A 21,574-nucleotide genomic window follows, 5' to 3' on the forward strand; every position below is an offset into this window, starting at 1 on the left:
ATACATTGCATTCTTTAAACATACAACATTCCCCTTTTAAAATAAGAATAAATGGGAATAAAAATCTTCCATTACATGGTGTTAACATCTACCTTCATCACATTCATATAGGTAGTTTCCCTTTTCACCCAAAAATACAAAAAAATAATAAATAAAAAAATACCCAAAAGAAAAAATAAAGAAAAATGATATTTACCCAAAACCAAGCAATATCATGCATCATATTAGGGACATCCCGAAAACATGATAATGCTTAGTTCAATAAACACAATGCATGCATATTCAACCTCATCATCTCATATCATGCATTTTTTTCGTAGATCATGGAGGGATCTAGGGAGATGCAAGGGCAGTTGAAGAAAGTGGATTTCTTATTATACCGTGTTGAGAGGTTGGATCACCTCTGTACTTTGATGCCACGCGAGGCTCGTGTTGAATTTGAGAAATCTTATGGACGAGTCCTCGACTTAATGAAGATATGTGTGGATCCAGCTTTTCTGAGAGCATTGGTTCACTTCTAGAGTCTCGATCTGCATTGTTTCGAGTTCCCCCAGTTTGACTTAGTTCCTACTCTCGAGGAATACGAGCTCATGCTTCGATGGCCCAAATCAGAAGGGGTCTATATCTTTCATGGCAATCATGTGGCCGTGGAGAGGGTCGCTACTCAAGTCAAACTGCCATCACGTTTATCTGCCTTAGTGGGGAACGGCAGTATCAAGGGTTGGAAGCTCGCTATGATTGAGGACCACCTTTCTTCCTTGGCTGGTGAGGGAGATTGGTTAGCTTTCAACAAGACTCTAGCGTTAGCCGTATTTGGGATGATCCTATTCCCCTTTCACGCTAACACAGTGGACCATGCTGCTATGGACGCTTTCTTCGCTTGGGACGTACGCATGAAGAGTCCCGTGCCTGCCATTCTTGCCGACACCTTGCTTTCTGTTAACCTATCTCAGCAGAAGCAAGGGAAGACTATCCGATGCTGTACCTCCTTGTTGTATGTATGGGGCATCACACACTTCTATGCCTCTAGTCACATGGGGACCTTGCCCGATCCGTTGAGGGGTTTTTCGAAGATCCCCGTATGCCGCCGATATGCTTCCGAGTGGAAGGAAGAGATGGAACAGTGGAGTATTGAACACTTCACATGGGTTTGTCCTTGGTTCCGTCCGAGCAATATATTGATGAGATGCGGCAGCTATCCAAGCATACCATTGATGGGCCTTAGAGGTTGCATAGCCTACTCACCTAGATTGGCTATGAGGCAACTTATGAGGACTCAGATTGTTCCTACTCAAGAGGAGCTTGGAGGATTGTGTTTCTCCTTTGATTCCGAGCATCAAAGGGACATGCACGCCATCATTAGAGCGTGGGAGAGACCAATCTATGAGGGCGATCAAGAGCTTGGAAAGCCTCGGGTATCCGTCTCCACAGATTACGAGATATGGAGGAACGAGAGGGGGGTGTCCCAACCATCCACCTCTTGCGCAACCGCAACTACAAGGAGGTTAATGCAAGAACAAGTCATGCCTTGACCAAGAAACTGGAAATCATGGGAGCTCAGATGAGAGTTCTTGAAGAGAAGAATGAAGAATCCGGTTTCGTCATTGATGGTCTACAAAGGCAATGCAAGAAGAAAGACCACGAGATAGAGCGGCTCAAGGATGAGTGTGCTAACCTCAATGAGGAGGCTACTCGGGCATCCAAAATGCCAAAGGTTGAACCGAGTAGTCAACTCCTAGAAGTCAACGCAAAGATAGCACACCTTGAAGCCGAGCATGCAAGGCAGGCACAGTTGATCAAGGACATGCAAGACGATCTGCTCTTGACTCGATCCGACGCACAACAATGGCGGGAAGTTGCTCAACAACAAACCGCAAGCCTTTCCGATTTCCGCAAAAAGGAAAGGGAGGGACTAGCACAGATGGCTAGACTCCGGGAGGAGAAGGATCGAGCCGAAGACGAACTTAACGAGCTGCAGGCCATGATCAACTACCATAATCAAAAGGCGAAGGACGCTCAAAAGATCAGTGATGATATGAGCCAAGCAGTCCATACGCAAGTCGAAGCAATGGCCCGCCATGTAGAGGAAGCCGAAGATGAATGGAGAAGAAACATGAACCCGCCTGTGGGTTTCTATCGGCTTTTCTCATTTTGTAAAAGATTGCTTCGAAGCGTTGTATAATAAGTTGTACACTTTCCTTGATTAAATAAATCGAATTTTTGAGATCTATGAAATCTTTCAATTGCCTTTGCATTTCATAGTCATTCATTCGCATACATCCCTCCTAGTAATTTATTAATAACATTAATAAAAAGAAAGGATTAATCGATGCGTCGCACGCCGTTCGTTATCAAGTGTAAGCCAACAACCGTGCCAAGCGAACACACGTCAACTCCGTTGTTGGTAATCAAGACGAATAAAGGGGAAGGTCCGATACCATTAAGGATCACAGCTCCAAGACCTTTTCCCTACGAATCGAATAAGGCTGTGCCATGGATATACGACATCCATTCTTCTGCCGACAGCGATATCTCTAACATCGCTGGACTTGGGGGCATGACTAGGAGTGGCAGGATCTACACTCCCGAAGATTTTCACGATAAAGCTCCCAAGAATAAAGAAAAAGAAAAAAACCGAGGAAAATAAGAATCCGAGGATAAAGATCAAAGGACGAAGAGGAACCAAGATCCTTCACGACGTTCTTTAAGCCAGATCTTTAGGAAGGCCGGTTCACAAGCGTCAAGGCCGGTCGTCGTCATCAAGTGTTCTTCTCCTTCCGATAGGGATGTATAGACCTGATGACTGTTAGAGATCACTCCTCGGGGACAGCCCGACCCCCGAGCCTCGATAGGGCACATGTTTCCATTATGATTATAATAAAATCATTCTTTATTATTTCTTACTGCTTCTTTTCTTGCTTATAATAAAATTCTAAACCACATTTTTAACCCTGTTTGAATAAACATGAATGAGGTTAAAATCATCTTAATAACAATAAACCCGCATCATTTTTATGTGGAAGTGTGTGTGACAACTTGGAGCACCTTCCCTTGGCCTCGACAAGTGCCATCATGGATAAAAAGAAATCCTTTAAAATAAAAGAAGCTCGGCAGGAAACCCAAAAAGGGGGCTGCGCAAAAATAAGAGCAAAAGACCCGCTAGGAATCCCACGAGAGGGTGACCTAGGCAAAAGTTAGGGTTGCAAAAATGAACAAAAACAAAAGTCCGCTAAAACGCCACAAAAGGGTGTTTTAGGCAAAAATAAGGACAATCAAAAAAGCAAAAGAAGCCCATGATGGTACCATGAGCTGAATTCAAAAAGAAAGGTTCAAGGAAACTATCTAAGTTGTCAAAATCACAATGTCAATAACAAGATTTTCTTAACTTCATAAGTGTTTAATCAAACAAGCCTAAACACATAAGCCTACCTTGGCCAGCCATTCTTACAAAAACCATTTTCGAAAAAATAATCCCCTCTAAAACACAAACTTCAGAACAAAAATATCTTTCCTTTCTTTTCTCTCTTGTCCCAAACGATTTTAGAATAATCTAGTGGAAACATGGAGATATAGTGGTCAATAGGAGGGTTGACATGTCTTCTAAAGGAAGGGAAGGATCACTTGGTTGATGACACCAATCTCGATATAACACGCATCATTCCTCGGTTACAGAAATCGGCATCGCACAGCCCGTCTGGAGGAATGGCAAAATTCAAACAGAGAAACGCATCGGTTAATTCTTTTGAAAAATGAATCAAATAGAATTAGGTGCATCATACCGCATACATGCATACAGATGATAGGTGTACTGGAAGATCACTTATTCTCTGTTTATTGAAAAAACAAACAAAAAAAAAACAAAAAAAAACAAAAACAAAAAAAAACAAAAAAATATAAACTTCAGAAAAAACAATGCGCCCGTACCATGTTCAGTACACCCGTACTAAAATCAGGGTTATGAACAAATTTTCAACTCAATACGAGCGTACCGAAATGAATACGGCAGCATTGGCCATAACGTCCACACCAATACGGGCGTATTGAATTCAATACGGCCCGTATTGGCCCATTCTCATTCATCACAACATCTTCATTCCCTCTGCATACTTCATCTGTGAGTGTGTTTGAGATCCCTCCAACAGAAAAAGCCGAAATCAACAAAAAAGGCAAAAATACAGAAAAAGCCGAAATCAACAAAAAAGGCAGAAATTCAGAAAAACAATAAATCGTACAGAATAAATGAGCCTGGAGAGGCTTGCCGAAATAATACTCCCCCATCGTACAGAATAACTGAGCCTGGAGAGGCTTGCCGAAATAATACTCCCTCATTGTACAGAATAACTGAGCCTGGAGAGGCTTGCCAAAATAATACTCCCTCATCATACAGAATAACTGAGCCTGGAGAGGCTTGCCGAAATAATACTCCCTCATCATACAGAATAACTGAGCCTGGAGAGGCTTGCCGAAATAATACTCCCCAAGAGACATCTCAACTTGCACTCTTGGGCTGAACAGAAAATCCAAAAATTATACAGAATAATTGAGCCTGGAGAGGCTTGCCGAAATAATACTCCCTAGAGACTTCTCAGCTCACACTCTTGGACCAAATCCCCAGTAAGAGCTATCAAAGCAAGATCAATAAGATCCCCCAATGGAAGCAATGATCATCCAAACGAAATATCCGAGTCAAAGGACTCAGACTTCCTCAGTGGAAGATAGCTTTCCAACTCAAGCGAAGAGTGAAGCTAAGCCTGCAGAGGCTTTCTAAATAATACTCTGGGATACATAAAATCCTCAATTCACATTCGCCTACTCAGAGGCACTCCTCCAAAAGAGGAAAATCCAAAACATCAATAACCATTCCCCAAGCGGAATCCGGCACTCAGCCGAACACTGAACATCAAGATCATTCGCCTACTCAGAGGCACTCTTTCAAAAAGAGAAAAAATCGAAAAGATCAATAATCATTCCCCAAGCGGAGTTCGGCATCGAGCCAATCATTAAACGTCAAGATGATCCGCCTAACAGAAGAGGCCAATTAAAATCAACGACAGAATCCCTCAGTGGATAACAGCCTACACAGAGGCAACAAAAACTGGAAAATCAAAAGAGTCACCCGAATAAGGATAACCGGGATACTCCACCAACGTCGAAAGGACGTCAGCCAATCATAAGGCATCGCTCACATCAAAAAAGAGCATCTTTGTGTCTACACCCCAAGGAATCAGAAATTCCCCAATGGGTACCAACTACGCAATGGAAAGTTGGGACACAAGAACCTATGAGTAACTGCACATCCCCCAGACGGATCCCTGCGTTATCCAGCCCTCAACGGCATCAAAAGCAAAAAACAACCGTCGAAGCAGCATCGTGGACTGTGGAGACAAAGTCATTGCAAATCCCTGGAGAGGGCAAACTCACACTGCCACCGTCGTCACAAACACGGAGGTATGCAGCTTCCGGCTCGGGTGTCGAGCGAAGCTAAGCCTGGAGAGGCGGTACTCACGCTACCCCCGTCGTAAAAAACACGGAGGTATGCAGCTTCTGGCTCGGGTGTCGAGCGAAGCTAAGCCTGGAGAGGCGGTACTCACACTACCCCGTCGTCAAAAACACGGAGGTATGCAGCTTCTGGCTCGGGTGTCGAGCGAAGCTAACCCTGGAGAGGGCAAACTCACACTGCCACCGTCGTCACAAACACGGAGGTATGCAACTTTCGGCTCAGGTGTCGAGCGAAGCTAAGCCTGGAGAGGCGGTACTCACGCTACCCCCGTCGTCAAAAACACGGAGGTATGCAGCTTCCGGCTCGGGTGTCGAGCGAAGCTAAGCCTGGAGAGGCGGTACTCACACTACCCCCGTCGTCAAAAACACGGAGGTATGCAGCTTCCGGCTCGGGTGTCGAGCGAAGCTAACCCTGGAGAGGGCAAACTCACGCTACCAAGGTTGTCAGAAGCACCGAGGTATGCACGAGCCTGGAGAGGCGACGACTAATACTCAACCTGGAGAGGCTACTCAACAATTTTCCACCGGAAGACACTACAAGTCGGAAGGATGGCTTATTCCCCGGACAATTGGGTCAACTCCTTTACTTGTCAACCGGTACACCAAAAAGCCGTTTGACTAAGTAAAGGGGGGGCAGCTGTAGACCCCTAAAATTGTCCGGGTCGGAAATAAGACTCGAAGACTCTCAAAGACCGAAGGAAAGTCAGCCAGAAGGACTCCTGGAAGACCCTAGGATGATTATCTGTAGGTTTAGAGGTCTTAGAGTAGCTTAAAATAAGGATGTGGGAGAATTGAAGCTCAATACGACCTCCTAGAAGTTCAGTACGGCCGTACTGAACAATTTGAACTACAATACGGCCGTACTGAACCCAATACGGCCATACTGAAGTTTTTGAACTTCAGTACGGCCGTACTGAAACCAATACGGCCGTACTGAAGTTTTTGAAACTTCAGTACGGTCGTACTGAATTCAATACGGTCGTACTGTAGTTCAAATCTTCAGTACGGGCCGTATTGATGTCAGAGGCCGTACTGCGCCTCACTGCTATATATAGGACGTCATTTGGACGTCATTTCACACTTTTCCACACTTCTTGGACTCTCTTCTTGAGGATTCTGGGGTTTTTGAGCAGTGTTTTGCCCTAGGAATCTCTCCGAGAGTCGATCCGACGAAGTTCTTGAGTTCTGAGCATTTAGCTTGAGAATTCGAACTAGTCGAAGGGAAATCTTTTTTATTTCCATAGTAAAGATTAATTTTTAGGGAAGGAGCGAGCGAGCGTGTAGTGGGAGGGAGCGCCAAAAAGCCTCCTAACATTTGAATATATAAAAGCACGCTTCAAAGGTTTCTTCTTCAAAATCCTTCCTTTTACTGCTTTCTGATTGTTGCATCGCATGTTTAATTTATTCATCATGTAGATATCTTATTCATAGCCGTTTATATTAAATAGGGGTAATTTAGTAATTTTACATTATTATTAATAAAATAATTCGTCATAGGGAACCCGAAAGGGGCGTTGTGGGGTGCTAACACCTTCCTCGCACGTAACCGACTCCCTTACCCAACTCTGGTTGTAATGGCCAAGGTTGATTTGCGAAAATCAATTGCCTTATCCCTTTTTCCAATGTTTTGAGTAAAACATTGGTGGCGACTCCAAGAACCCTTCTTTTTACGAAAACCACTAATCCATGGAGGGTCCCGCTTGGGATTAACATGGATTGGTGAATCATTTAATAAAATTGTTAGTTCGATGAGGTCTCAGTTTGAGAATAAGTCGTTCTAACAATCCATCATTTTTCAAAACTTTAAAAAGAGTCCAACCATCGTAGCGAATGCCAAGGTCCGTTTCGGCGGGTGGCGACATTGGTTAATGGCAGTCCTACAAATGAGTTCTACACACAAAAAGGATTGAGACAGGGGGACCCGTTGGCACCGTTTTTGTTTCTGGTAGTAGCTGAAGGCTTGAGTGGTTGATGAGGGCTGCAGTCACCCTTAATTTATATTATGGGTTTAAGGTAGGATCTAATCAGATGGAGGTGAATTTACTACAATTTGCTGATGATACCCTCTTCTTTGGGGAGGCAACCCTGGCCAATGTTGTTACGATAAAGTGCATCCTCAGATGTTTCGAGCTCGTCTCCGGACTAAAAATAAACTTCCATAAAAGTAAATTTGGGGTTGTCGGATTAGATAACAGATCACGAGAAAGATGCGCAACACTACTTAATTACAAAGTCATGACCCTTCCATTTGTGTACCTTGGGATTGCTATAGGGGCCAACCCGAGGAGACAAAAGATGTGGAAAGAAATAATGCTCAAATACAATAGGAAATTGGCATTGTGGAGGAGCAAAAACCTGTCGTTGGCGGCACGAGTGTGTCTAATTAACTTTGTTTTATCTGGACTTCCCTTATACTTGATTTCCCTTTTCAAGATGCCAAAACAAGTGATGCGACAATTAGAAAAAATCCAAAGGAATTTCTTATGGGGGTCAAAAGACGAAACCAGAAAGATCTCATGGGTCAAGCGGAGAACAATTTGCCAACCTAAGGAAAAAGGTGGGTTGGGCATCAAGAATATAGAATCTTTTAACGATGCATTGCTCGAGAAATGGAAATGGCAACTCTTCCATCAAGAGGACTCTATGTGGGGAAGATTACTGCTCTCTAAGTACGATGGGTGGCAATCACTTTTGAAAGAGGCAGGCCATCAGAACTCTTCCATTTGGTGGCAGGATTTAACAAGGGTGTGTGGTGTTCAAACAAGAGAAAAGTGGTTTGATGCTGCAGTGGAGTGGAGGTTAGGAGGGGGAAAGAAAACCAGATTTTGGCATGATACTTGGATTGGGAACACGACTCTGGCCGAGGTTTTTCCCAGATTGTTTTTGAACTCAAAGCAAAAGATGAACCTCATCATGGAGTTGGGATCTTGGATTGGTGAGGATTGGAGATGGGATTTAAAGTGGCGAAGAGGCTGGTTTGAAAGAGAAGTTGGTCAATGGGAGGAGCTACAACGAATGCTGGAGGGAAGAAAGCCAAAGAAAAATGAAAAAGATTTTTGGTGGTGGACTTGTGAGGCCAATGGACAATATTCAGTGTCTTCTGCATATACCCTCATTCACAGCCAGAGCTATCTTGCCAGCACTAATCAGCCAATGACAGAGTTTTTCTCCTCATTGTGGAAATTAAAAATCCCACCAAAGGCCGCTGTCTTATGCTGGAAGGTATTTCACAATGGTCTACCTACAACGGAGAACCTGACTAGGAGGAACATTGCTTTACCGGTAGACAGCCAGACTTGTACCATGTGCGACAAGGAGATGGAGACTATGGTACATATAATATTCACTTGTATAGAAGTACAAAAAATTTGGAAAAGTTGCTACCAATGGGCCTCTATCTCAACTGTCTTGCCGCAGAGTGTGCACCACCATTTTCTCCAGCAACCTCACTCGAGATGGTCTAAAGAAGAAGGAGGAAGATGGAAGGTAGTTTGGTGTGTGATAGTTTGGTGTGTCTGGAATATGAGAAACAATTGTAGGTTCAGAGGACATCATTTTGATCAGAAAAGACTACAAGATGATATCTCTTTCTATGCTTGGGTCTGGTTGAGGCATGACAAGTCCTTCCATTACAGCTTTCAACAGTGGCTAAGCAACCCAGGCATGTGTATTTCTCTGTAAGTGCTTGTTGAGTGTATGATTGAGTAGGGTAAGTAGGAGGTGAACTTTTTGTATTTTTATTTCAAATATCAACATCTAAACTTTTATGTATGTGGGTTTGGCACCCCTAGTGCCTCCATAATGCATTTATTTGGCTGATCAAAAAAAAAAAAAAAAAACAAATGAGCACCATATTTTGTGAGTCAATTGTTGGAACCATCTAACTCTTGAGTTTAAAGTGAAAGTACATGATGGTGTATGAAACATGATTGATCTCAAGCCATGCTTTCTTTAATGTTTACTACTATAGTTAATTTTATTAGTTTTGGTTTATTTTTGTTTGAAGATAAAAATGATTCTAAGTTTGGAGTTTTGATACTTTCTATATATGATTTACATTTGTAAAAATATATTGACAATTATTTTAATTTTCATTCTTTTGAAACTTGTTTGAATTTACAACTCATAAATTTACAAATAAACAAGTTGAATTAAGCTTAGATTATTTAGTTTGTTGGGATTTCTTTTTGTTGTTTTCTTTGGAAGCTACAACAAGTGGAAGAGTTGGGAGAATCGTCCATGAGAGTTAGAGAAGTCAGGTTGTCTTGACTACACAAAGTGAAGCCACTAAGTGAAGAAGCCTTGCTTAAAAGGGAGGCCATTTGTGCTTAAGCAAAGGGTGACAATAAACAACACCCAAGGAGTCTTGAATAGAGTCTTGAATACTTGCTTAAGTGAGAGGTGACTGAGTAATCTCTATTTATGAATTTTTAAGACTCACTTAAGAGAGCTATTTGATTGCTTAAGCAAGAGTTGATAGAAAGACATAATAAGATTTATTGAAGGTTTGCTTAAACAAGTTGTCTTGATTACTTAAGCAAGTAATTTTTGACCTAAGCACACAAAATAAAAGGGTCCAAGAAAATAATTAGGTTACGCTACAAAAGATAGAGTATTGCATTTTTCTATAAAAAAACAAAGAGAGGAAGCAAAAATACTCATCACAAACACACTTCAAACCTCATTACTTTCTTCTACTACCTTTTTAAATTAGTTATGAATGACTAATTCATTCTTGTCAAAGATTGATGTAATTGACTTGAAGTCTTGAATATCCATATATTATTTCTAATTATTGAATATAAAGTTTTTAATTCATTTAACTGTTTCTTGATTTTTTCTCTTAATGCATATATTTGCTCGATCACGCTAATATAAACATATGAAATTGAATGATATTTGAAAATACTTTTAAAACAAACTAAAAAGAAGCTTGATAAAACTTATTATTAGGATTAGTGCCTTAATTAAAGTTACTTACATGAATTAATATTTTAATTAAGGAAATTTGAATTTTTTATACAAGAGATTAAGATTATTATTTATTACTTATTAGAGAAACAAAAATTAGAGGCTAATTTTCAATTGATTGGTACGTGTGAGAAATGTGTTATTGAAATTAATTCTAACTTCTCTATCATTTGTAAATCATGATTTATTTTAGTTTCTATTTTTAATACATTTGGAAAACTCTAAAAAAAAATCATTATTTTTTAAGAACTAAGTTTCCTCAATCAAATTATAAATACAAAAATGTTAAATAGAAATTGAGTGAGTCTTGCACAAGTTCTCGCGATTTCGATATTTAAATTCCTATCCATTATAGAACATGCTTTTGATTTTGGTACATTTGTAAAATCATTAACCACCACCATAGCCCAAATGAGCCCCCTTTTCTAGTAGCTCAAATAGCCCACAAACAATACCAGACAAAACAAGAAAACAATAAAAATAAAATTAAAAATAAAAGAATAAATAAAAAAAAAAAACAAGCTTCCTTTATTGCTTTTCATTTCACGATTTTAAAATTAAAAAAAAAGTTATTTCATCGGATGAAATTTAAATTAATGTAAAAAACTCTTTTTTACACTAGTTTTGATTTAAATTAGTGTAAAATGAGTTTTTTTTACATCAATTATTTTATAAAAATGTCATTATATTATTTTTTGCCTCAATTACGTAATGATCGTTGTAGAATATAGACAATGTTAAGTGATATTTTTGTATTAATATTTTATGTTTAAATTTTGTTTTATTTTTAGTTGTTGATTGATCATTTGATATTAAAAGATAATTAAAGAAGAGAAAATCTTAAAATAATAAGGTTTGCATGAAAACAAGGACTAAAGACATGGAGTTGGAAAACATGGTTTTGATCTTAGTTGAGATTTTACTTCGTGCATATCTATATATGATGTCAAGAAAGCGGTAGTAAAACTGAAAAATGATTTTAACCTTCAATTTTATGTTCTCAAATGAAAAAGAAAAAAAAACTTATAGTTTGTTCTTCTTGTCTTTTAAAATGCGAAAAATATAACATAAAATAAACGGAAATAACATTCTTCTTTAATTAACACAAACAATTACATATTTTTGAGCCTTGACTCTCAGTATAATACTCGCACATCTTCGTGCTCAAACTCTTGATAATAATACATTTCCTGATAACATAAAAGATAGGCCACAAAATCTCTTGCTTCGGAACTATCTTCTTATCAAATTAACAAGTCCAATGATGTCACTGAATAGGGGGAGAGAATCACTTTCACGTTACTGCCAACCTTCCCTGGTGAACTTGTTTGTGGAACCACCTGTATTTAAAATGAGTAGCCATAAATGATTAATGGCATAGGTTTTTACATGCAAGGCTAATTTATGTAATGTATCTAACACAAGTACAGCAAAACCAAATTGTACCTTCTGCGGCTCTGAGAAGGAGTTCTCATCCATTACTTGGTTAGATGTAAGCACTGTGGCTTTAGTATCATAATATTGTTGCACGGTTGCGTTCAACCCATTTATAGAAATGCTAAGGCTCTCACTTGCTGTTCCAAAGTTTACTACCTGCAGAAATCAATTATTAACTCCAGGTGAATATAGTGATAGTTAAAATCATTTACACCAAATATAAATGCTAATCGAAGATGAAAAATGAACTAGACCTAATCTAAAAGATGCTCATATTTGTTTCACTTTCAGATTCAGACATTGCATATAACAATAGTCAGAATTTCAGTTTAGTTGAAAAAGGACACCTCTTACCTTTATTCTTAGGTAGTTTTTCTTCTCTGTAGAATTGTTCCAAATAATTGCAGATGCAATGAGTTTATTGGATGAATTAATTGTACTGAGTGTTGAGTCAAGAAATGTTGCTCCACTGGACTCAATGAAAAGTTTTTGCACCCAATAGCTTGGAGTTCCATAAACCTGATATGAGTCGAACACAATTGCATCCGGAACCCATCTACATTGACACGTTTACACAATCTTGTGTTATTATGGGAACCATATATGTTGAAATCAACAATAATTCCCGACAATAAATTTTCAAAGTTCTTATTCTATGTTAAAGAGTATAAGTTTTCAAGGCAAAAGCATAAGAAAATTACCTCCTGTCATTTATATTTGAGAACAGTGGTGCATAAGAAACCATATCGACAACATCACTGCATCGGAAAAAAAAAAATATTATATGTAAGAAATAAAAAACTTTATATGGTTAAGTTGAAAAACTACACAAAACACAGTACATTAAAAAAAGTTAAAACAAATTCGTAAACCTGTTTTTTTCCAATCCAATGAGAAACGCAGCTTCAGCCACAGCAGCCAAAAGACTTCCATTTCCAGCATCTTTTCTCCACACCGCATATTCACTAACAAAAGCCTGTAATCAAATTGAGCACTCATATATCAAATGACAGATAAATCAATATCGATAAATGATGAATTGGAAGAGTTCATAAAAATTTAAAACTGAAATTAATCAAACCTTTGGACCAGATCGTGATGTGTGATCGAACTGAGTAGACTTAGAAAACATGTCATTGGAGTCTGTGTAAATCTAATAAAAATAAAACATTAAGAAGGATGTGAGTAATTGAAAAACACAACAAGACAAGAAAACACTCTTGCCAAAGCTGAAGCAACAAATGAAAGTTCAATATGTAGTATCAGAATGTTATCATTACATGATAATCGAACAAATCAGCTGGATGATTTAATGGTTTAGTTGAAGCATCGCAATTTGAGATAATTTTAATATCAGGGTAGGCATATCTTATAGCATCATGGAACCTAAGGTAATTTCCTGATAAGAAACAAAAAGTCAAAAAAATTAAATTAAATTAACAATTGAATTAATCAAAGTCGATCTTTAGAATCGTGCAAAATTTCAAAGGTGATCGATCAGTCGTATAAAACAAGTTTTCATGGTTAACATATATATGAAGATTGCACTAAAATATGTGCTCACAGGATGATAAACACAATAAAATTGCATACCTTCATAATTAAAAAGACCACAATCTTCATTTCCAATAGCAACAAATCTCAAGTCAAATGGCTTAGGATGTCCCATTGCAGCTCTAACAGAACCCCACTTTGACCTAGGAGAGCCTTTTGCAAATTCAATGCCATCGAGAGCGTCCTTTTAATGCATAGATTTTATAGTAAATATAAAGATATAATTCATAATTAACTAAGAAGAAAAGAGCAAGGGAAGAAAGTTGTACTTGTACGTAAGGTGCTATGTTTGATGTATTAATTTCGTCATGGCGACTGATACCTAAATGTGACATTTAAATTAATTAATAAATAAATAAAAAATTCAAATACTTGCATGTGATTGTTGAGAACAAATTTCAATTGGGGTAAGATGAATGAATATATATATATACCAGCGTTGAACACCCATACGGGCAATGTACCAAGGTCCTCTGTTAGCTGTTAAAAAATATTAAATCATTATATTAATTCAATTAACTAAGTAGGACAAATGGTGTAAAAAATCAGAAGAAAAAAATAGGACAAATTCAATTATGTTATATATGTAAAAAGATACTCACTTGGAGATACTCAAAATAACCGATTCCATCGTCACTCCAATAGTTCCAAATATCATTAAAGTGTCCAGGTCTCTCTTCCCATGGTCCAACAGTATCTTTCCACTGATATTTGTTTTGCAGATAATTACCTTCAACATAAGTGCCACCTAATGCATCGCCATTCACAAATAGAGTTATTCCGAAGGTTACATGGAATTCGACATAAACCCTTGCACACAATGCCCTAATTACATGTGAGCTGGTGAATACAACTAGATCAGTTTCAGCAGCTTTTTTTCTACCATGATACATTCTTTTTAATTACTTATAACTGTATAGAAACTGATTTGTGTTTTTACAAATTTAATTTAACTGTTTAGGTAAGAATGCAGCGTATATTGTTCCCCAATATAAATAAATAAATATATATATTGTATAGCAAATCCTCACTCTGAAAGCATAGAATTTCAACATACCCGGAAATCTAAGAATTTTTGGTTTCAAATCTGCAACCATTTGGTAAAGGTCCTTTCGGAAGCCATGACCCTGTGACAAGAGAAGAGTGAAATGATATCAAGGAAAAGAACAAACAAAATATAATGCACTGCCATCATTGGGTATTGAGAACTTATTATAATTATTATTAATTATTTTATTATTGAGAACACATGAAAACTACTACTATGATAATTAATTTGAATAATTCCTTAGTTAGGATTTTTTTTTGGATTAAATTACGATTGTAATTTTAATGTGAGATCAAAGTTTATTTAAATTTTCAATAGTAATTAACCAAAAATCTGGGTGAACTATTTTTTCCCCAGAATAATTGATGACACTTTAAATTATTATAAGACAAATTAATTAATATTATATCTTACAAAATTAAAGTAATGGGGCTTTCATCTTTAGCCACATTTGTTGATTTATAAGGTGTGATTCTTTTATTCTACTAACCAAGTAAGTGTCCAATGGCAACGCTGACACCTGGTCTAACAAATAAACCCCTTGGATGGTAGTGGTTATTTGAAGACTTGAAATATGATTAGTAGCTTTTGCTTCCACTATTATCTCCACCCTGTTCCATTTTGCACCTCCATAACCATACCTGTCAAGAACCATCACAACAAATAATCTTATGAATATAGGTTGCAGAATCTCTACCACATGTCTTCTAAAGAAAAAAAAAGAACTAACTTGATATTTGATGACACTATGTTAACATCAACACCCGTGAATGAAAGTTGAAAATTAAGTTTTCCTTCTGATTTAACATGATAGACCACCTTGTACCTCTTCCCTTGCTCGATATTCTGATGATCATTGAAGAAAAAAAAACTTTTAGAAAGATATACATTAAACTAATAATAAATTTGTCATTTCTTAAGAAAAATAAAGGTGTGACATTATTCAAGTCTTTATTTTCAGATTCATTTCTGCTATATTTAAACTTACATAATAAAAAGAAAAAATATGAAAAATATTTATATGTATTAATTATTTTCTTACCATGCCCCAGTAACCAGGGTTAGAGACGCCAACGCCACCAGAAGGGCAAGGTGTGTAACCACCACAGTGCACCACCATTTGTAATGCAGCTTTATTACGCTCAAAGCAAGATGAACGGTTAATTGATACAGAAATCAACGATTCATTTCCAATAATTGACCAAGGATAAATATTTAAGGTATTGTTTGGGCCTCCAGCTTCAAAGCCTAAAATTAGATTGATAATAATAGAAAAATATTACTTAAAATATATTGAAATCTAAATGAAACATTGAACTAGGAAGACAAAGATGAAGAATTGTTTTTGGGATATGGATATAACCTCTGTTGCTAACCAGTTCTGCCCACAGTCCCCCGGCAGCAGCATGATTAATCTCCTGAAAAATAAGTTCAAAGAAATTGATGACCATTTTAGAAATTGAAATTTGTTTATTTTTTTTTTTTTCTAATACTTGTTTTCTATAGGTTCATCTCCTGAAAAATAGGTTATGTAATACATCTTTAGAAATGAGTTTGGTTTATCTTTCGTGATTTGGTCTATATTTCGTTTATTTAATAATTGTAAATATTTTACAACATGTGTTTAGCTAAAAGGAAATTTTCAAACTCCAAATTAGTTTCATATGCATTAATTAGCAATTTTAAAGTTGAATATTGATGCCATGCATGCAATGCAAGGAGAATAATTTGTTGCATTACCTCGAGAAATGCTCCAAGAAAGGTGTCAGGAATTCGCCTTGTAGTGGCTTTGGTAGCAGCATTTACAACTAGCGTTGAGTTTGCATCAACGTAGGAATACTGAAATGCAAGAAAATAAATCACCAAGGAATACAACATAACACCCAAGGAACCTTTGGAAGAACAAAACACCATTTTTTTCAAGATTTTAAATGACAATCTGTGATGATATTCTTGTTTAACGAAACGATCGTATATATAGGCAACGAAATTTTATAAGTTGTAAATAAAATTAATTGTCTTCATTAATTATAATATTGAAATAAAGGGAAAAAATAATTTTAAGAAAAAAAACTAAGAAAAAACTACCTTAACTACTTTAATTACTTAAAATAATCTTATCTTACCGAATCATCTTCTGAATTAGTTGGTTAAAACCAAAAGCATTAAATACTTTCATATTTTAAACGGATACTTATCTAAAATCTAAACTATTAACGATGTACGTCATACGTGAACTGTCAGCGAAAAAAAATGGAGGATAATTTCAAAACATTTTGTTTTTATAATAACAAAATGGATAATTTTAAAACACAAAATTGGAAAATGAATATAGGCTTTAAAACACAAAATTGGAAAATGAATATAGGCTTTAAAACATGAACATGGAAAGTGAACATAGGCATTAAAACATAAACATGGAAAATGAATATATATAGACAACATAAAACGTTAAAGAAAATATTATTTTTGTCGAATATAATTTTGTTAAAAAGAAAAAATAAATAAATTTTGATAAAAACAAATGGAAAAATGTTAATTACTTTAAAAAATATATATTATCCTTAAAAATAATTTTCTTAATTTTTTGGGTAACCATGGTATTGATACAAAGTATCTATTATTAGAAATAGTGATTTATCTCTAGCTACTAAGAATTGTGAGTGCAAAACAAGATGTGTATTCTTCTTCTAACATAATTTATTTCATATCCAAAGTCAGAATTTGAATTCTAGGCATTTTCTTAATTGATTTAAAGGAACAAATTAAATACTTTTATATATATTGAGCTAACTCTTGCCAATGTAAAAAATTCAAACTAAGAGACAATATATACTTATTTAGTGTCTGGCAAACTCTTGAGAAAAATTGTTTCTTAGTTTGACAAAGAATACTCCTTGATATCACTACTAGAAAAATTAATATTTGTGACGAATTTTGTGACGGAAAAAATAGCATCGCTAATAGTGACGCATTTTGTGAGGGAATTTTAAGTTTTGTGACGGACAAGAATTTATTGACTTTTGTGACGGATTTTGTGACGGAATATATTCCGTCTCTAAAAATCCGTCACAAATTTCGTCACTGAATCAAAAAAAAAATTGTGACGGATTTTGTGACGGAAAAATTTTTGTCTCTAAAAATCCGTCACAAATTTCATCACTAAATAAAAAAAAATGTTTGTGACGGATTTTGTGACGGAATGAACTTCGTCTCTAAAAAATCCGTCACAAATTTCGTCACTAAAATGAAAAAATTTAGTGACGGATTTTTCCCTCTCAAAATTCCGTCACAAATAGGTTAAAATATTTTGTGAAAAAATTTGTGACAAATTGTTCCCTCTCAAAATATTAAATTTTATTTATGAAACTTTTATATTTAAGAATTATGCATAATTAAAGAAAATATGTTAAATTTTTTTAAAAAAAATAATAAAATTAAAAATATTTTATTTCATTAAAGGACTGAAAAAATTATGAAATTCATTTAATTAAATAAAAAACTGTCAATTTTGAACATAAGAAACTAAGAAATTCATTAAAAATATTTTTAAAAAAACTTGTGAAATACAAAAAAAAGAATATTAATTTAATTTTGGCTTAATTACATTTTTTATCCCTCAAGTATTGTAATTGTGCAATTTTGATCCCTAAGATTTTAATTGGATAATTTTAGTCCCTAAAAGAATTGTAATTGTGCAATTTTAGTCCTTTAATTTTTAATTGAACATTTTAGTCCCTCAAAAATCATAATTGTGCAATTTGAATCTCTCCCATTAAAAATTTAATAATTTTAAAATTTTAATATATATATATATATATATATATATATATATATATATAATAATTTAAAATTATACAATTATTTGCTAATTTAAGTTAACATATACTATAATTTTTATTAATGTAACAAATGATATATATTTATTATTACTAAATAAATAAAGTTTATATATTATTAATAATTTAATATTGCTAATAAATTAATATCAATAATATTTTTAGTATATTTATAGATAAATTAATAATTTGATAAATATAACTTAGCATATATTAATATACTTTTACAAAAATATAAATATAGTAGATAAGATATGTATATTTATATTTTTGTAAAAGTATATTAATATATAATGTTATATTTATACTTTTGCATAGTTTATTTGTTTCTCTCAGGGTTCTCTTAAGAACCCACAGAGTACTCTAATCCATACAATAAACATCTTACTCATATAATTGTCTCTTACAATTGCATTCCCTTATGGTGTGTTTGGATGAGTAATTTTACAAATTTAAGGAATTTGAAATTCTTGGTATTTGAATTACTTTGATTTCAATTTATATCATTGTTACAATATTTTGTTTAGATAAGTCAATTTAATTTTTTTAAAATTTTAAATTGTTAATTTGGATATGATAATTTGATTCTATCATGATAAAATTGCTTTTAAAAATATATTTATATGTTGAGATTTTTAAATAAAATTTAACAAAAAAATGTTAACCAATTTTTAAATATTTAATAATTTTAAAAATTAATTTAGATAATATTTAATAATTTTAAAGTATTTTTTAATATTCAATAATTAAAAATATGAAGATATAAGATAAAATATATAAGTGAAATAAGGGGAAAAAATATGAGGAATTTCAAATTCTTACATTTTTGGGAGAATTTGAAATTCTATTATTTCAAAGAATTTGACAAATGCTTGGAATTCTAATTCTTTGTAAATTCTCCATCGAAACAAAGTATTTCACCTCAAAAATTTAAAATTCTTCAAACAAATGAATTATCCCATTAAAATTCCTCATCCAAACATACTTTTAGGTTTTTCATAGGAACCATAGAGATATTAAAATTATACATTTATATTTAAATATAAGAAAAACAACAAAAAAACATGTATATCCAGAACGGCCCGTTCTGAAACCAGAACGGTCCGTTCTGAAACCAGAAAGGTTCGTTCTTACACCAGAATGGCGCGTTCTGGAATCAAATTTTAAGGTACAACAGCCACGTATGGAACGACCCGTTTCGCTTTAGTTTTAATAGGCTATTTTAGTATTTTAGAACGGCCCGTTCCACTTTGGGAACGGGCCGTTCTGTATTTGCGTATTGATCATAAATTTATGTGTTAGAACGGGGCGTTCCGATTTAATTTTAATAGGGTATTTTAGTAGTCTAGAACGGCCCGTTCCAGTTTGAGAACGGCCCGTTCTGGACTATTTAAATATGTGATTATTTAATTTTTAGATGAAGTGAAAATATGTGACTAATTAACTATGTATGAAATGTGTAACTATTGACTTGTATATACATAATAAGATTTATAAATATTAACCATTATTAGGCTCTAGATATCTATTTTATAAATATTAACCTTTATAGGTTATAGATATCTATTTTAATTTTAGAAGTCTACATGTCTAAACTCAGCCTTAATTAATGAAAATATATTTTTATTAATATTCTTAGGGATTTTTGATTTAGTTAGATGTTAAAAAATGGCTAATACAGTAACTTTATAAATTAATGTAGTGATTAAATATTTTGCGGTCACATATTATAATTTATTTTAGTAGAAAATCTGCCTAGCAAAAAAAAAAATTTACTAGAAAATCTTCTGTTTAATTTTAATATGTGCAAAATATTTTCATATGACAAAGAAAAAGTTTCCAAGACAATAAATTTCAAACAAATAGTCAATTTATCTCCTAGAATTGAGGATTTAGACAATTTTATAATTTGCCACACAATCTATTATATTTTTCATTTATTTCATTCATTGTCAATATAAATTTAATTATAAAATTATTTCTAATTAAATTATTTTTATTTTCACTGCGTGTCGCTGCGTTCATTTGGATTGTGGTTGGGTTTGGTGTTTCTTCTTCAGTGTTTCTCCATCCACCAATTCAATCACCGCTCGCAGATCCGACTCTGCAACAATTTCTTAAATACAAATATTTAATTAATTAATTTTAATATATATACTAAATTTAATATTAGAAAATTTATAAATATTTTAGTTATAATTTTTTATTATCTTTTCATTTAATGTTGGATTTCTTTTGATTATGAAAGATATTTACCTGAATTTGAGTTATAATTGTTATAATCTTTTGATTTAATATTGGATTTTATTTATTATAAAACATAATAAATAAAATCTAAAATCTAGAGCAATTTCTTTGATACAAATATGTAATTAATTTTAATATATAATAAATTTAATATCAAAATATTTATTATAATTTTAGTTATGATTTATATAATATTTTGATTTAATATTAAATTTCTTTTGATTATAATATTTTAATATATTTTATTTAAAATATTGGTTAACATATTTTATTATATTTTCATTTTAATTTATTATAAAATAATTAGAATATTTAATTTAACATCATTAAAAAAATAATCATTATAAAATTTATTCTTTTTTAATTTAATTATTTATTATAATACTTTTTAGTTACTATATTTACCAAAAAATTATTTTTAATTAAAATATATTTTAGAATTTTAGTAATTTAGTTAATTCATTATCATTCACTCACTTGATTTTACCGTATCGGTCAATACCTGTTTACAGGAAGTGAATTTCATAATAAATCAGTAAACAATCATATAACAATAATTTTTTATTAGTTGACAATTACTTTACATTATTTGTACATGATCATTAAATTCTCAAAAAATTTGACTTAAAGAATATATAGTATATTTCATTAAATATTTTAATTATTTAGATATTTAAACATTTTGAAATTAATTTTTAACATGATATAATATTGTTCGAAAGAAGTTTCATGAAATTCTTATCCAGCTAATTTTTAATTTTTAATTCCAATCAACAAATAATCTTCAAATCCTCCCTTTTTAAACTACACGTACAGAAAGACCCATGAATTAACTTCAGATTAGGTAGCAGTGGACCCGTCAAGTTAATTGCTTGCCTCAATTATATTTATATAAAAGTAAATATTAAATAATAAATTAAGACACAAACAGAATGAATAATGTGAGGGTCACACACAAAATGAATTCAACAAATTAGGG

The 21,574-nt window shown here is 33.9% G+C and overlaps 1 protein-coding gene across 1 annotated transcript; it reads right to left on the reverse strand.

The window, feature by feature from the left end:
• Window positions 1-11,431: 11,431 nt before the first annotated feature.
• On the reverse strand, window positions 11,432-17,921 carry LOC109794192 (alpha-L-arabinofuranosidase 1-like). Its single transcript, XM_083072163.1, has 17 exons — window positions 16,250-17,921; window positions 15,873-15,927; window positions 15,552-15,757; window positions 15,240-15,355; window positions 15,000-15,150; window positions 14,519-14,588; window positions 14,064-14,209; window positions 13,896-13,941; window positions 13,731-13,783; window positions 13,501-13,645; window positions 13,188-13,306; window positions 12,989-13,060; window positions 12,780-12,883; window positions 12,609-12,665; window positions 12,262-12,463; window positions 11,917-12,063; window positions 11,432-11,810 (listed from the first exon to the last, which is right to left on the reverse strand). The coding sequence occupies exons 1-17, from the start codon at window positions 16,421-16,423 to the stop codon at window positions 11,715-11,717; spliced, it is 1,959 nt and encodes a 652-aa protein (XP_082928289.1). The 5' UTR covers window positions 16,424-17,921; the 3' UTR covers window positions 11,432-11,714.
• Between the last annotated feature and the right edge of the window lie 3,653 nt (window positions 17,922-21,574).

Source organism: Cajanus cajan, chromosome 4 (assembly GCF_000230855.2).
Source record: "Cajanus cajan strain Asha chromosome 4, NIPB_CcT2T_4, whole genome shotgun sequence".
Taxonomy (NCBI): Eukaryota; Viridiplantae; Streptophyta; class Magnoliopsida; order Fabales; family Fabaceae; genus Cajanus; species Cajanus cajan.

What these genes read in the sequence shown, in the direction of transcription:
- LOC109794192 (XM_083072163.1), bottom strand. Translation starts at nt 16,423, where the DNA reads ATGGTGTTTTGTTCTTCCAAAGGTTCCTTGGGTGTTATGTTGTATTCC. An exon ending in AAAAATTCTTAGATTTCCGG is followed by an intron (nt 14,210 to 14,518) that starts GTATGTTGAAAT and finishes GCGATGCATTAG; the next exon opens with GTGGCACTTATGTTGAAGGT. An exon ending in ATTGGATTGGAAAAAAACAG is followed by an intron (nt 12,666 to 12,779) that starts GTTTACGAATTT and finishes TTTCCGATGCAG; the next exon opens with TGATGTTGTCGATATGGTTT.